The sequence below is a fragment of the Branchiostoma floridae genome, chromosome 3 (assembly GCF_000003815.2).
Source record: "Branchiostoma floridae strain S238N-H82 chromosome 3, Bfl_VNyyK, whole genome shotgun sequence".
Lineage (NCBI taxonomy): Eukaryota > Metazoa > Chordata > Leptocardii > Amphioxiformes > Branchiostomatidae > Branchiostoma > Branchiostoma floridae.
In genome coordinates, this window is record NC_049981.1 from 14,045,921 (window position 1) to 14,060,276 (window position 14,356).

The 14,356-nt window shown below is 42.2% G+C and overlaps 1 protein-coding gene across 16 annotated transcripts in view; it reads left to right on the forward strand.

Annotated features, from left to right (window-relative positions):
• LOC118412003 (collagen alpha-5(IV) chain-like) overlaps positions 1–14,356 on the forward strand; it is a 66,717-nt gene that overhangs the window by 12,777 nt on the left and 39,584 nt on the right. For 15 of the 16 annotated variants that reach the window (XM_035814560.1, XM_035814574.1, XM_035814559.1 and 12 more), the window contains 7 exons: positions 1,204–1,248; positions 11,627–11,689; positions 12,004–12,057; positions 12,951–13,004; positions 13,675–13,728; positions 13,951–14,004; positions 14,281–14,334. In XM_035814560.1, the coding sequence (XP_035670453.1) occupies positions 1,204–1,248; positions 11,627–11,689; positions 12,004–12,057; positions 12,951–13,004; positions 13,675–13,728; positions 13,951–14,004; positions 14,281–14,334 (378 nt within the window). Of the gene's footprint in view, positions 1–1,203; positions 1,249–11,626; positions 11,690–12,003; positions 12,058–12,838; positions 12,893–12,950; positions 13,005–13,674; positions 13,729–13,950; positions 14,005–14,280; positions 14,335–14,356 lie in introns of all 16 variants that reach the window. The other variant, XM_035814563.1, reaches the window with a different exon arrangement.

Consider the following 14,356-nt stretch of genomic DNA (forward strand, 5'->3'; position numbering starts at 1 on the left):
GTTACATATTCTCACACCAGCGCCCTAGTGCGTTTTGCGCCTATGGTACATAACATTTACATTTACTTATAGTTATACAACAAACTTCAACTTTCGTTTTACAAACCTAAATATTACAAGTGAAGAATAACTTACATGAACCAAATGGTATCCCCGCCGTAAAATCATTGCTGACAAGTAACCTATCATCCGCAACATGGAAAATGCGGGAAACGGGAATGGCGCAAAACAGAAGTAGCTCATTACTGTCTCTGACTGGTAAACTACACCTGCTGTATTTTCAACTTCAAGTTACACTAAAATTGGTATGATTTGAACAGATTTGTCTGTCATGATTTCCGCGTTAGATACTTCAGTATTTACATTATCCAAATTATGTCACACGACACGAAAATGGCGGGAAGTCAATACTCTGGTAGGCAATGATTTGCTGATCTTTTTTTTTTTATAACAAATACCTTATTGCAAACAAAATTATTAGTTTCCAAACAACAACAGGTACTAGTATATGGCTTGTGTTGCCTCCCACGATTTAAAGTGTGCACACAAAACATGCCTCAAAATTCCTCCATGTTGTAACGCGAATGAACACAAATCACGAGACTTTCCTTCCGGTGACATTCCACAGAAGCTCGAAGTGATGAAAGCTCAACAGGTGCCTGTTCTGCAATCAAATGCCCCATAATTCATGTTGCACGTTTGGAGCAACGAATAGGATGTAAAGAAAATGTGCCTAAATCCCGCATACCAATCGTTAATCACTGCACCTACAGAAGCCCAAAGGACGGACCAGTAGACATTGGAACATTCCAAATGAAATGTAGTAAATTGCAGCAAGGTTATACCCTGTGGAGTTTTTGTTGAAACGTAAAAAAGTTACAAAGGAAAGTCTTTGACTTAACCACGCACTTTACATTCGTTTACTCCTAATTCAACTAAAAACGAAAACAAAGGTGCTGTGTATGAGATATCAAAGCAATAGGAGGAATCTAGCCATGGGACATAAAACAAAGGGGATCATAGGTAACATAAATAATCTGTTGTGTATGCGCAATCGATTCATTGAAATAAGTGTTATAGAATGTTTACCGTAATCGAAGTGTTGATTACCGTACAAGTCGTCATGAAAATGTAACTGTCTATCTAGTAGTATATACTAAGCACATTGCAATGGGCTAACATTTATGTTTGCTTGTGTTCCAGGGTCCTGAGGGACCGGCCGGACCACCTGGGCCTCCCGGTTTACCTGTGAGTAAAGTTTCCTATTTACTTCTTCTATTTTTTATGTCAATAGATCCTAAATCCATGATGAGTAAAGAATCTTTTCCAAACCCATTTTCATGTTTTCTCAGTTTTATAAGACACGCTGTTCTCATCATGTGAGTCTTGATTCAATTTTGGGTACTGAGTTCGTTCCGTCGAGTTTGTCCAATCAGAGGCTATTACTTTGAAGGCTTTCCGTCGCAAGCATCTATTAGAAGACCGGTCTCACTTAATGTTTGGAGTCACTGATGTTCAACTGATAGCTGTCTTTCTCCACTGTTGAATTGGTCGTCGGTCATTGACTTTTCTTTGCACTTTTTTCTTCTGAAGTCTAGATGGGTATCGTATGTACATGTGTTTACTTGTATAGCATAAGATTTAGAATTGTCAACTTTCTTTTTAAGTGATATTTATGTCCAGGTCAAATTGTTTCCAATGATTCCGTCGAATGTTTCTCCTTAAGGATAAATACAAGGGGGTCGGTCTAGTGCATGTGGTGCTTATTTTTGATCTTGCTAAGAAGAAAAGATGCTTGTAGTTCCTAAGCTTGCGTTGATTTCCATTTGGTCTAAGACATTGAGATGGCCATACGACAACGGTTTTAGTTTGTATCATTCCTTAAATCATCCAACTTAATCTCATAAAGAAAGAGGAATTTTATCGAACACCGATCTCCGTAGGTGGCGTTCTTTTTTTAGTCTACATCCGTTCTTGATTAGTTGAGACACTATACCTGAAGGGAGTTTCCCTTTCGACTTCGAGATGCAGCTATCGCCGAGATTATCTTCACCCGTCCCGTAGTAATAACTGGTCAGACATCACAGATCCAACAGTTTTCAGTCCCTCAAAGTCTGTATATCGTGCGGCTAAATCTTTGGAAACACGATGTTTGTCAAGGTACTGTGCGCCAGTCGGGATCTCCTCGTAAAGCATCAACGGGTCAAAGAGGTCATAGGTCTTGAAATGGGCTCGCACTGCCTGGAGAAAGTGCGGTGCATTCCGACAAACAGATAAGACACGAGACATAATAATGAAGACTACCAGTGCCTTCTAACTCCCCCAGGGCTGACAAAGCACGCAGCTTGTGGTCTGAAAGTCTGGAGGGTGTTCTTGTTATCCATATGACTTGGGTGCGGTCAGAGTCCAAGGCTGTTCTCTGTCATCTTCTCTTTCGTGTCACTCTCTTCATCCATTGGAAGTCATTATGGCTGACGAGTATCAGACGAACAGCCAACTCTGTCCTGATTGGCTTTGGCATCTTTATCTCTCTCTACATCATGACATGTACGCTGGATTTCCTACGATGCCTCATATGGTGTGGGGAAAGTTTGAAATGTAGAGGTACTCAGAAGTAAGTTGTGTAGACGTGAAGTAACATAAACCCACAACGTGGTAATAATGTACAATCGAATTGTACAAAACTCGACACTCAATACACAAACCAGACCAAAAATGTAGCACTGTCGCCGTTTCCATGTGGGATTGGTTATAGATAAGCACATAACATTGATATTATTAGGTTTATCAGTTATGAGTCGTTTGGAAGATAAGTTTGCCATCTTGACACAATCTGAGGCAGATGTACTGCAGATCATTCGGGGATACAGAGGGCAGGCGTATTGACGTGCTGTAACTATGGAAACGTTGCACGGAATGAAGAGCAATACCTCACCCAGGCAGAGGTGATGTACTTTATTTATCCGCAGTCTAAAAGGTATGGGGACTGTGAAGTACGTTTTTGTCCGTTTTGGAGAACAGACAAAAAGGTCAGCAAATAGCCCTGTCGACATTCAAATAAAAGACTTACCATCAACAATCTATTTAGTACGTGTCACCTTTCACAGATGTGTGGTTTTCTTGACTTATCATCTTCTATATCGTCTTCTAGATCTAGTGGAGGCCATTTTTGTTGTAACACTGGGAAGAAGCACGTCAACGAAACTCGCTATAAAGTGCTGTCAGTATAACCAATACCGTGGACACAAAACATTACGCTGGGTGCTTCTCCATTGCTCTCCAGAAGACTTATACGTTGTAGCAAGTTTCTTTCAAACGTACATGGAGAAGAAAGGGGAGTTTGTAAACTAATCGTGTCATAGGGCTCAATGCACGTAAAAACATTGCCATGTGTTATTCCGTGACTGTACCAGCACTTACATACAAGCCAAGGTTAGCTTGTTCCAGTAATTATCTCTAACGTCTCCGCCTTAGGGTAGGAATGTTGAACTTGAACTGCTTCGTTGTCTTAAACCTTCCATACGTTTCGCAGTCCCACAATTGCTTGAATTCCTGTGCTAGGTTTTCTAGTTCTGCACACTATTGTGATGGTTCATTCGTGAAAGACGGAAGTTGATCTTTACATGAAAGTGAAATGTCTCGCAATTGATAGAAACTCGTAATGGCTCGTAGAAGTTTAGAGCTCCCTTTCGGAGTCGCTGAGTTGTCGCAAAGGTACGAGTTCTTTCTTGAGGTTGGGACATATGCAGATCAGGGAACCAGCTTGATACTATTAAACAGGGATACGATTTCTTGCAGTTTCTCCCATCACCCATTGCGCAGACAGGACATTTGACTTTTGAGGTTGTTGAACGTCATTGGTGCCATTTTCCATGCTTGGCCTTTCTGCACAAGCCACACGGGGCGGTCTTCGACAGTTCAATAAACTTTCCCCGGTAGGATCCCTTGCGGACCGGACCGATTTGGGTCAAAGCAGTAGGTGCATGTTTTCGTTTAGCGTTGTTTTCGCCACACGGGGTTTTAGAGGATCAAGACTTGTATTCCATATACTCCGGTAGTGACAGGTTTCGTCTATAGATGTTACTGATAGGGTCTGTGTGTCAGCAATGCTCTAGGCTCTTCGCCTCGCTCTGCTGACATATTTTACGAGTCCTCTCACCTCACCTCACCGGTCCCATAGCCGAGTCTGCGGGAGAGTTACATGTGGCAGATTTGTGTTGACATATCTGGATCGTATACGTCTATTTCCTGCTGTTTCATTCGTCATAGAGTTGTCTGTATATGTATACAGGTCAACGCTTGTCCTTTTGATTCCCTCAATGAAAGGTTACATTAAAAACTCAGGGCTTTGTTCTTCTTTGATGTACATTTATAGAAAGAAAGTCTGTTTCCAGATACATATCTAACCAAATACATGTATTCCCGCAAGTTAGTATTCCATTGAGTCTTTTATATATTCAAGAAAGAACAACCGCGCCATATACTACTAGTAGTATTCGATTGAGATAACGCCTCTACATATACAAAAAGTATACACTAAGTTTGAGGTGCATGCGGTCTCTGGTGGTTTGGCATCTGCATCTGTGGTCTCCTGTGGTTTGGCTGCCGCTGGTACTGCCCCTGAACTTGCCCTTGAATTGCCCTTCCTGTTTACGAAGATGAATTAGATAACCCTCTGTTTTCCTGCGTTGAAGCTCACCCCTCAACACAATAGTGGATAGACTCACAAAGGATGATAACTAGAGAGAGAGATGCTTGTGCCCGACCGATGGATCAGGATATGTTCATGTGTATTTTTCGGCATGTCCCCTAAATAGGAAAGAATGGTTTTCCTTTCCGTTTTTCTACACTATACGGGAAGTGTGTCGGTGTATTTGTATCTGAGGCATTCCATTGGTAGCACAACTCCTTTTGCAGCCCTCTTGCGGTCTCAGATGTGCCAACTTCTTTTCTTGACTGTGCGTCGTCAAATCCCACAAGTGGCAGGAAAGTCCACCCGATCTGGTCCTGGTTTCCTCTCCAAGACAAAGAGGTCATCGGACACGAACTCTATTGAACTCTCAGCACGAAGAGATGAGACTTGAGTGACAAGTTGTCGGTCGTTGATGGCAACGGGCGTGAAAGCTGGCTTCCACCGTGGCTGTGGCCACATAACATACGTACCTGTACTTGAGATTGCCGAAAGTAAGCAATAGATAACCTTTCGATTATGAATACATTAAAAGAATGCAGTCTTCACCGTTTAACAAGATTCTACTAAGACAAATCGTAGTCTTGTCCTTCTTCAAAAATGGCCGGGTCGGTAGCCACCCGACCATCTCAGTCAAAGAGGGTATGTCAAAATAGCGCCCCCGTTAAGGTGTACTTTGACCAGGTGCTAGACAAAGAAATCATCATGATCAACTTGTAGATACTCTGTGAACTTAGCTAGGCCGCATCATTGATTTTTCTTGGAAATTGTTCAACAGGACGTACCGAAGAAGTATGTGATGCCATTGGAATAGATGGAAGTGTCGTTCGGTTTCGTAGTCTAAAGGGAAAGTTGGGATGTTTGTTTAGTACTACCCTTCTTGTGTCACTCAACAATCCAGGGGCTCCACCACTCAATCTGTTACCTGACATGTACATCCCTTTTGATTGGCACTCCCTGTCAAGGATGGATATGAAGGTTTTTTCAAGGACATTCAAGGAACCACTTATACCTCCTATTATGTTGTCTGTGGCAGTAGCTTGCCACCCGTTCAATTTTATTTTCTACAACGAATGTAATAATGGTCGAACAATTACGGGACTTTGACGGGCAAATTATGAGAGATTGAGTCTTCAGGCATTGTTGCATGAGTGGGCGTGTTGGTTGAAATTTTATCAATACCTCGCGGCACGTAAATTGGCACACGGTCACGTTTGCAGTTTTCCTTAGTGCCCCTGAATCTCAGCTCAAGCAGAGAAAAACCCACAAGAGATGAGAAGGTGATACTGGAACTCTGTACTTTGTGAAGATGTGATGAATGACGACTGTTTACCCAGACAATGGGACTCCCTCATGGGGAAGGTTCCAGCTGCTGAACTGGACAGGGGCTTAGCTCAGGGGTAGCGGAGGGTACGACCTTGTCTGTCTGATTCTTCATGCCTTTCAACATGCACTACTTTGAGATGCAGTCCCAGTGCCTGAAAATGAGATGCATGGAAGACAAATCGCCACAGACATCATTCGTCGGTTCTCCGTGTACTTTATGTTATACAGATCCACCTTGCCATATCAGCGAGATTATTCAAATACTCAAGGTATGGTGAAGGTTTACATTAGGTCCTTAGGACTGCCTTCTCTATCACCGGTACCCATTCGTCGACCGCCGGGAGATGCTCTCTACAGAGCGCTGGCCTTTATTGGCCTGCTGATGTTGCTAACCTGACAAACAGCAACAGGTCTTTCAGAGGGAGGACATTCAACTTAAATTTCAACATACAAGAATTATAGGGGGGGGGGGGGGGTAAGGGTTTACATTTCTGGAACATGTCTTGCGACCCTTTGATGCCGGACAGACCAACGAAAACGACCATCTCTACCACAAATAAAAGGGGATGTATGTTTGTTTGTGTACATCAGAGCTGCTGACATTGATCGACAGACACGTACATAGAGACAGAGATTACCGTCTATTATCAAACATGTTTTGAATCAGTTCCAGACGTATACTAGAACGTATCGTTACATGCCCTGTTTTGGCTCGTCTCGTCGCAAGTCTGGACTGGAACGGATTAAGCCAGCTTGGAAAGACAAGTCGGTTCGAATCTGGAAAGGTTTCGTTTTCAAAGCAAGGTCGTGGCAAAGGAGTTGTTTACGTGCTAGAGTTATCATGTCGATGATGGTTTAGAGTTAGGGTGGACACACGGCATTCATAGGTTTGTCGTGAGTTGTTGTAAAAGTATGACTGGTTCGCTGAAAGCGTAGAACATTGTTTTCGGGTGCTTTATTACGAACAGGAAAAGCAAAGTGGGCTTGATTGACCTTAGTCGCTTAAGTCATGTGGAATTAGTTGTGTTGGTTGCGGTGCCTTCTGATCAGGCCATGTGGAGCAGTGGAGATCAAGCTGATTTATTAAAGAATTACAATAAGCCTTTGGCAAGTTCTCTCATAATCACTCCAACCGCACCCCTGTATATCCCGGGTTTACGAAAACATCCCTGGGACATCTTCGGAATTCCTTAAAACACGCTCGATGTTAAATCAATTAAAATCTTGTTCTCATTAAGTTCTTACATTGTTTGATTGGAGGGGATTAGGACAAGTGGGCGGCCATTTTGAAAACAATTATCAAGAATGTTGCCAAACTACGACGTCTGAAAGACAAGTTCTATTTTAGTCATGGTTTGAGTTGTTGATCTGTACACATGAATGTGAAAAAAAGATCTACACTAAAGAAACGTCACAACGGTCGCAATGGTTGACACGGTCCATACGATCACTTAAAAGGGATATTATGATAAATCGTCCAAAAACTAGTTACAGATGACATAAACCTGAAGCAGGCAGAAAAATTCTGCTTAGAAGGCATCGTCCTTCCCTTAGTAGTTAATCAGTAAATTTCATCTGGTTGTCGCGTGGAGAAATTCAATCGTCTACTGTAACGAATTTCAGGATATCCGAAGCTTTGGATCACTTTCCACCCAAACCATTTGACATAACAAAGTCTACATTCTCGGCATTTTGTTCTGATGGAGGAGAATAACGACAAGAATCTACTGAAATAATAGACGCAGCATGGGAAATGAACAGCTGTTAATGGTCTTTTAAAAAAGGCGATGGAAGGTTTCGGAAAAATGGCCTTTGCTCAAATTATCACAGAGAAAAGTCAGACAATTGTCTTTGGCAGCACATCATAACGCTGAACCCAGATACACATAATAGTAACGATGGTCGAAAATAATTTTGCATGTCCGTATGCAGAGTGCCTCTATACACTTCGAGGTCTTTTGCTAAAGCAAGCTAAGGCCGTCGTCTTAGCCTATGTGACACCTTGTTATTAAGTCGTGGAATCTTGCCAGAAGGGTAACTTCCATTAAAGACTATATACACCAGGCTCCCAATCAAAGGTCCAAGGTCTTGAAGGAGGTCGAGAGCAAGCCCGCACGCAACACACCTTACTGCACTTCATGGCGTGAATTGATGTAGAGTTGATGAAGGAGGACCAAGCGAATACAAGTTGTAATCCTCTGTTACGATAAACAACATACCAATTAACCGTTACTTGTCTGGGTTGATAGCTGAACCTGAATATACCTACGAACGTTCGCCGTTCAATAAACTTTATCACAGTCATAGTTGAAAGTGGTGAACATTTGAGGTGGCATGTCCGTTTTGTAGTAAATCTGGAAATTGATATCTGAAAGTATTGGCATTGATATGCGCCAATATTGACAATGTTGTGGAAGATGTAACAACATCGATTGGGAATATGGATGCCCCGCGACCTCAGTTTACAGTCAATTGCGCTTGCATATACGCTCAATCAGTCGAATTCGAAGATGCAAGTGGTTTTGAAGCGAAAGTGATTAGCAAATGATTTCTTGCTGTAGAAAACACTGCCATACAATTCGTAGCCCACTCATCATGATGTTGTTTTTTTCCACTGGACATTGCCGCCCAGCGAGGGTAGTCTATGTGCAGACCTTCGTGTCAATACACAAGCGTGCAGCTGTGAGCACATTAGATCAAATGTCATTAGCAGTGTTGACCTTACGGTGTCCTTGAACCTGCACCGTTGGGGCACGCCTGTGCCAATGAAAATATTCCAAATAGTTTTAGTGGATATCGCTTGTCCCCTTGAACCTTGTGATGTCAAAATTGGCTTTTGTTCTCATCCGTCTCTATTTTTGACCTGACGTTGTCGCCAAGTCCAACGGCGGACATTTTTAACATTTCGTCATACCTTCAGGACAAGCGATAATATGTTGTCCTAATCACCTGTTTCCTTGTTTATCTCAATTTGACCTTGGCCAAGGAAGGCCCAGATGAGTCAAATTTCCAGGCTTATTTTCCTATTCTAAGTACCCTTGGCTTTTTTGTGACCGCATACGTTGTCTATTAGTGGAAAACGTAGGCGGTGGGGTGGAAAGTGTTTACATACGGGCTACCACATAGAAAGCTGCTAAGACTACAAGAAAGTATCAGAACGAGATTTCTCAGGAATTTGTTTAGAACTTGTAGCTGTCATCGGTTTCCATTTGCTTTCGGACTTATCTTGGATGACACTCATATCATGACCAGGGTAATCAAAGAAACATTATAAACTAATAGTGAAATAGGTTTCCGAAATAACATAGTCTACTGCACTGTGGTAGATTCCAGTTCTATGTGTGTACTCACTGTGTCGTCCTGTTTATCTAACAAGTATCAGACTACTTCAATTTTGTCAATTATGACCTTCAAGTTGACCCTGAGGATGTTCAAGCTCTTTCAACAACCGTGTATTGGACAATGTTTTCGCTAGAGCATATCGCTGTTCGAACTGTGTCTATTTGCCGTGGGAAAGTTTTGTAGCCCCTTAAGTCCCGTGTGAGGTCTGTAGGTATGATATATACACTCACATGCAGACTCCACAGGTGGTAGAGTTTTGTATTTCAGGCCTTGTTGCTTGTTCAGCGTATTTCTGTCTGACACATCCCACTTTCAGGCGACCTCCGCTCCTATAACATGAACTGAATACTACTAGCAGAATCTGATCACTCGTGAAACTGAAACAGAGTATTTTGTTTCCCCTTGTCTATCCCAGCTGCCTTCTAGGTAAAAGATAGGGGTTAAGTGTATTTGTTATCCACTGGATTTTGTGTCATCCATGTTTGACATCTGTAATCATATAAGCTACATCTGCTGTTCCTTGTTACACAACGACAGGCGCATTTATTGATCTTTTCTTGTAAAACGATTTGCATATGAACCACTATTTACACATAGGCACTGCATAACTAGTAATTGCCTGAAATTGGTCTGGATTAAAGGGTGGCATACTGTGTAAACGAGCGTATCTCATTTCTTGTCACTGACTGTGCGGTTCATTAACGTTCCATTTCGCATGTCAAAACATAACATTTGACGTTATCCCGACTAAATACTTTTCGTTCGTACGAGCGATTGAAACTGTCAAGATTGTCATATCTACTAACAGGACATAAATATTTCTTTTGCTTAAAAATGGTTATGAAAAGACTATTTGTAAATAGAACCTTATAACGCTCCTGTGAACTGATTGAGACAGGGTAGCTGTGGTGTGTGTGTGTGTGTGTGTGTCTGTGTGTGTGTGTGTGTGTGTGTGTGTGTGTGTGTGTGTGTGTGTGTGTGGCTGTCGGCAAGCAGAGTCTTTGATATGAGATTGATGTAGTTGTCCGACGTTGTAATGTCAGGGTTGCCTCGTTGATTGCTTCTAAATAGGCAGGTAATTGTATCGCCTACAGTGTACCGCTGGGTTTTGCCTGGTCATGGGAAAGGCAGCTGGGTTATAACCAACAGGCGACTGGGCGTACGTTTATCCGGGAGGTCCTGTTAGTAAGAACGTAAATGCTGTCTAATCCATTCTTCAAGATTGGGAGGCTACCATTGTTTGTCACTGAACCATAAAACAGCTGCTGCGTTATAGATTGACTCTGACAACATAGCCGTAGCTATAGTATCTTTCTTCATCTCTAATTATTTCACCGGTACGAACAAAATTGGGCCTAATGGCAGAAATTTCTTTGAAGCTTTCTGGTGATTGCACATTTACCAACATTACAGAACTACCATCAATAGCGACATATTTTACATTTTGACAGGCTGAGTTAAGGGTACTTGGCACGCCCTCAAAGTCTTCATTCTCATCAAGATCGTGAGGGTCGACAAAACGACATGAAACACTCCAAAAATGTTGTTGTCAAAGCTCAGTAACGTAAGACTACAACGACTGAGATTTTAAAGCTGGTTTACATCAATTAACATTTGACGGGTCATGTCTGCTTTGTTGTTGATGATATAGGATATTCAAACATTGAAATCTAGGAGACCAACTTGCCAACTGTGGAAAACTTCTTCACTTTGACAATATCGCATGTAAGGCACCGACACGTCTACCACACGGGGTGATATAATAGTTCTTCTTGTGAATCATATTAATCCGAAATAATCGGAGATTTTACTACCCCATCATGGACCGAGAATACATCTTCTTTGCTTTTTATCTGATCTGATAGCTACCATAATTATGTACGGGTTTCTCATTTGCACTATAGTATAGCTGTGCATTGGTTGCAGCTGTCCGTGTTTAAAAAAAAACTGAATGTCTGGTCAATTCTTGTAGAAGATGTTGGTATTCAGTTATGCGACCGTCAAATATAACTGGTCTACCTAAGAGGATATAGTGTTTCTTTGAGTGGTGTTTGTTACCATGGTAAATTTATCTTTATATGTTTTGTATTTCTAGATACATATCACGAAGAAGGCTAACTTCCTTGATATCGAATTGTTACGCGTGCTTTTATATACATATTTTTATGACGGTACCAGACTGATACAGGTGAGGTACACCCGTGGCTTCCATGCTATTTCATTTTATATATTCTGTTATTTTAATCCAATCGTTTCCCCTTCGTGCAGGGCATGGATGGAATGATGGGAATGAACGGAGAGAGAGGACCACCTGGACCAAGGGGTGGACCGGTAAGTGAGAGAAAAGAATTTAAAAATGTGAACCAAAATGATAGATATAGTTCAAAGGTACACTTTTACATTGTTGCAATGCAGAATGAAGAATGTGCCTTTGGAAAGGTGTAGTCTGATACCGAAGACTATGTTGTCAAAGTCAGGAATGATTTAGTAGTAGCGTATTTTTGACAATTTGAAATACAAGATGAAATAAGGATGAAACTGTCATGTAGAACTGTTTCTTCATTAATGCGTTTAGTTTGACGTAACTTATTTTTGTTGTGTACATGTACATGTGCTTGTGTATTGACATTCTCATTTCCTTGCAGGGCAGCAAAGGTCCGCCAGGTCCCGCCGGAGGCACAGGAGAACCGGGAATGCCGGTATGGCTTAGCGTGCCTGGAATGATAGACGTTTAGGACTACCACAGCATGTTGTGGACATTTTATGAAACGAAAAAAAAACACTTAACTTTAAATCGACAAAACATGACACATACAACATGTACTTTAAGACTTCAAGACGTAAAAATGATGTAAAAAATCTTATATCTTCCCCAGGTAGGCATTAGGGCCTTCCCATTACAAATGTATCATTCTAAAGCAATATTGGCTAATTCATTTGCCAATATAGAATTGCATTTGCTTCTATGTACAGGTGCTTTATATTGTTCTGTTAAGACATTGATACGGACTTGATACACGTGACTAAAACGGACTTGCTAAGCAACATCTGTGAACCTTTGTAACTGCCTGATGCATAGACTATGCCACTCACAACCCTTACCCACATTTGTACCGCTTACTCACCCTTCCACACCCGAGGCCTTTATCAAAGGGGGATACAGAAGACTCATATCTGACTCCTATCAACACGGTCACCCCATTCATATTGCTGACGTCGACGTATCCGTAGTGTTACCGATTTCAAGAGGCAACCGCTTTCCTTTTGTTACGCTTCGGTCCCAACCCTAGCCTGGAATCCAGCCTTGTTGTGTTTATGGGGAGCGACTCAAAGCACAACAAGGCTGGACTCCAGGCTACCCCAAACCCACCTTTTGGACTTTAAAACATGGCGAAGCATGGCGACGGTCAACAGGACTGTATCTAAAGAGACCGACGACGCCATTTCCTGATGCTGTTGAGGTTATATTTTTGCGTGCAGGGTCTGCTTGGTGAAGCTGGGGCTCCGGGGCCTCCGGGTGAGATGGGTTCACGAGTAAGTCGGTTCCTTTGTGGGTAGGGTGGGGGTTTTGACAGATCTCACTCTCTTCCAGGGTTTCCCAGGAAAGCAAGGCCCCAAAGGCATCCCTGGCAACAGAGGTCAAGCTGTAAGTACATAAACTGAGTGTCTACCCTCTTACAAAGAACAATGTTTCTCGCAATGTGCTGATGCTTCAATCGTAATAGTAAGATAAGTAGCCACGAGGTCTCTCTGGCTGGTCAATCTCTCCGGCTCCGGCTTATGCTGTCGACGTAGCCTCCATCCCGGAAAGAAGCAACAAATGTATCAACGGAGCTTTTGCGTTACGGTAGTCCTGTGTCTCACATTTCTATATTTGACGACATCTCACGAGACGTTTTTACGGCAGTAAAGAATACAAACCGAATGGAAATAGTTAAGTTGCAGACGATGAAGTGTTAAAATGACCCAACTTTGGCGACAAACCGACAAGCAAAGGCGGAGTACCACAAGCGGATGCTGCTACATTCAGGGTGCCTTGCGTCATATTCTCCTTCTCCTTATGTACAAGCTAGTTAAAGCAACACTTTAAGACACGTTGGCAGATAATAACCTCCGTACATGTTCAGTCACGAGCAGTAAATCTTTAGCTGTTCTTTGCCATAAGAGGCAGGAGATGATGGGTTTACCATACTTAGCTTGCCAGTAAGTTGTAACATTATAAACAGAGATGTGGAACGGATGTACCTGTCTGTGTCACATTCATTCAAACCCGGGTACCTCCAGTCAATTTTTGTATGGTCCTTTCCATAACACAGGGTCCCCCCGGACCTGCTGGGCCACCGGGAGAAGCAGGAGAGCCTGGTAACGAGGTAAGAGTACTGCAAAATTGACTAAATTCGCATGGGAGCGTTATTTCACTTCAAGGGAGTTCCCTTGTCACATTGAGTCTCAACCATTGATCGTGATTTCGAATCGTTTGTGAGGCCTTTTGTTGGAAAGTGCTGTGGATATATCAGAATATAGCCCTTTGATGTTTGATTTTGAAAGGACAATTTCAGTTTCAAACATTCCCATATCTTTCCCATGATTAGGGCAAGCCAGGCATGATGGGAATGGCAGGCCCACCTGGACCTCAGGGACTGATCGTGAGTATGACAACAGGAAACTTGCCATTCGAGTTTATGATTACGACACGGTTTGATGGCCAAATAAGCCATTGTTACTATCTGAGTATTATCATACCTTAGCATCATGACGTAACATATTTCGGTCTTCAATGAAAGTGATGTGTTTGCAAGAATTTGGGTAAAGTAAATGTTCCAAATGTTTAGTTTCATTGCAGTGAGTTGCATTCCAAAACTAATAGTAGTTCTGCTGCAAGTTTGCTTATATGGCTATATGGTCGTTTTTTTTTCGTTTAGGGACCCCCTGGCAAAACAGGTCAATCAGGAGGACCTGGAAGTAGGGGACTGCCGGTAAGTTGTCTTTCTATTCAAC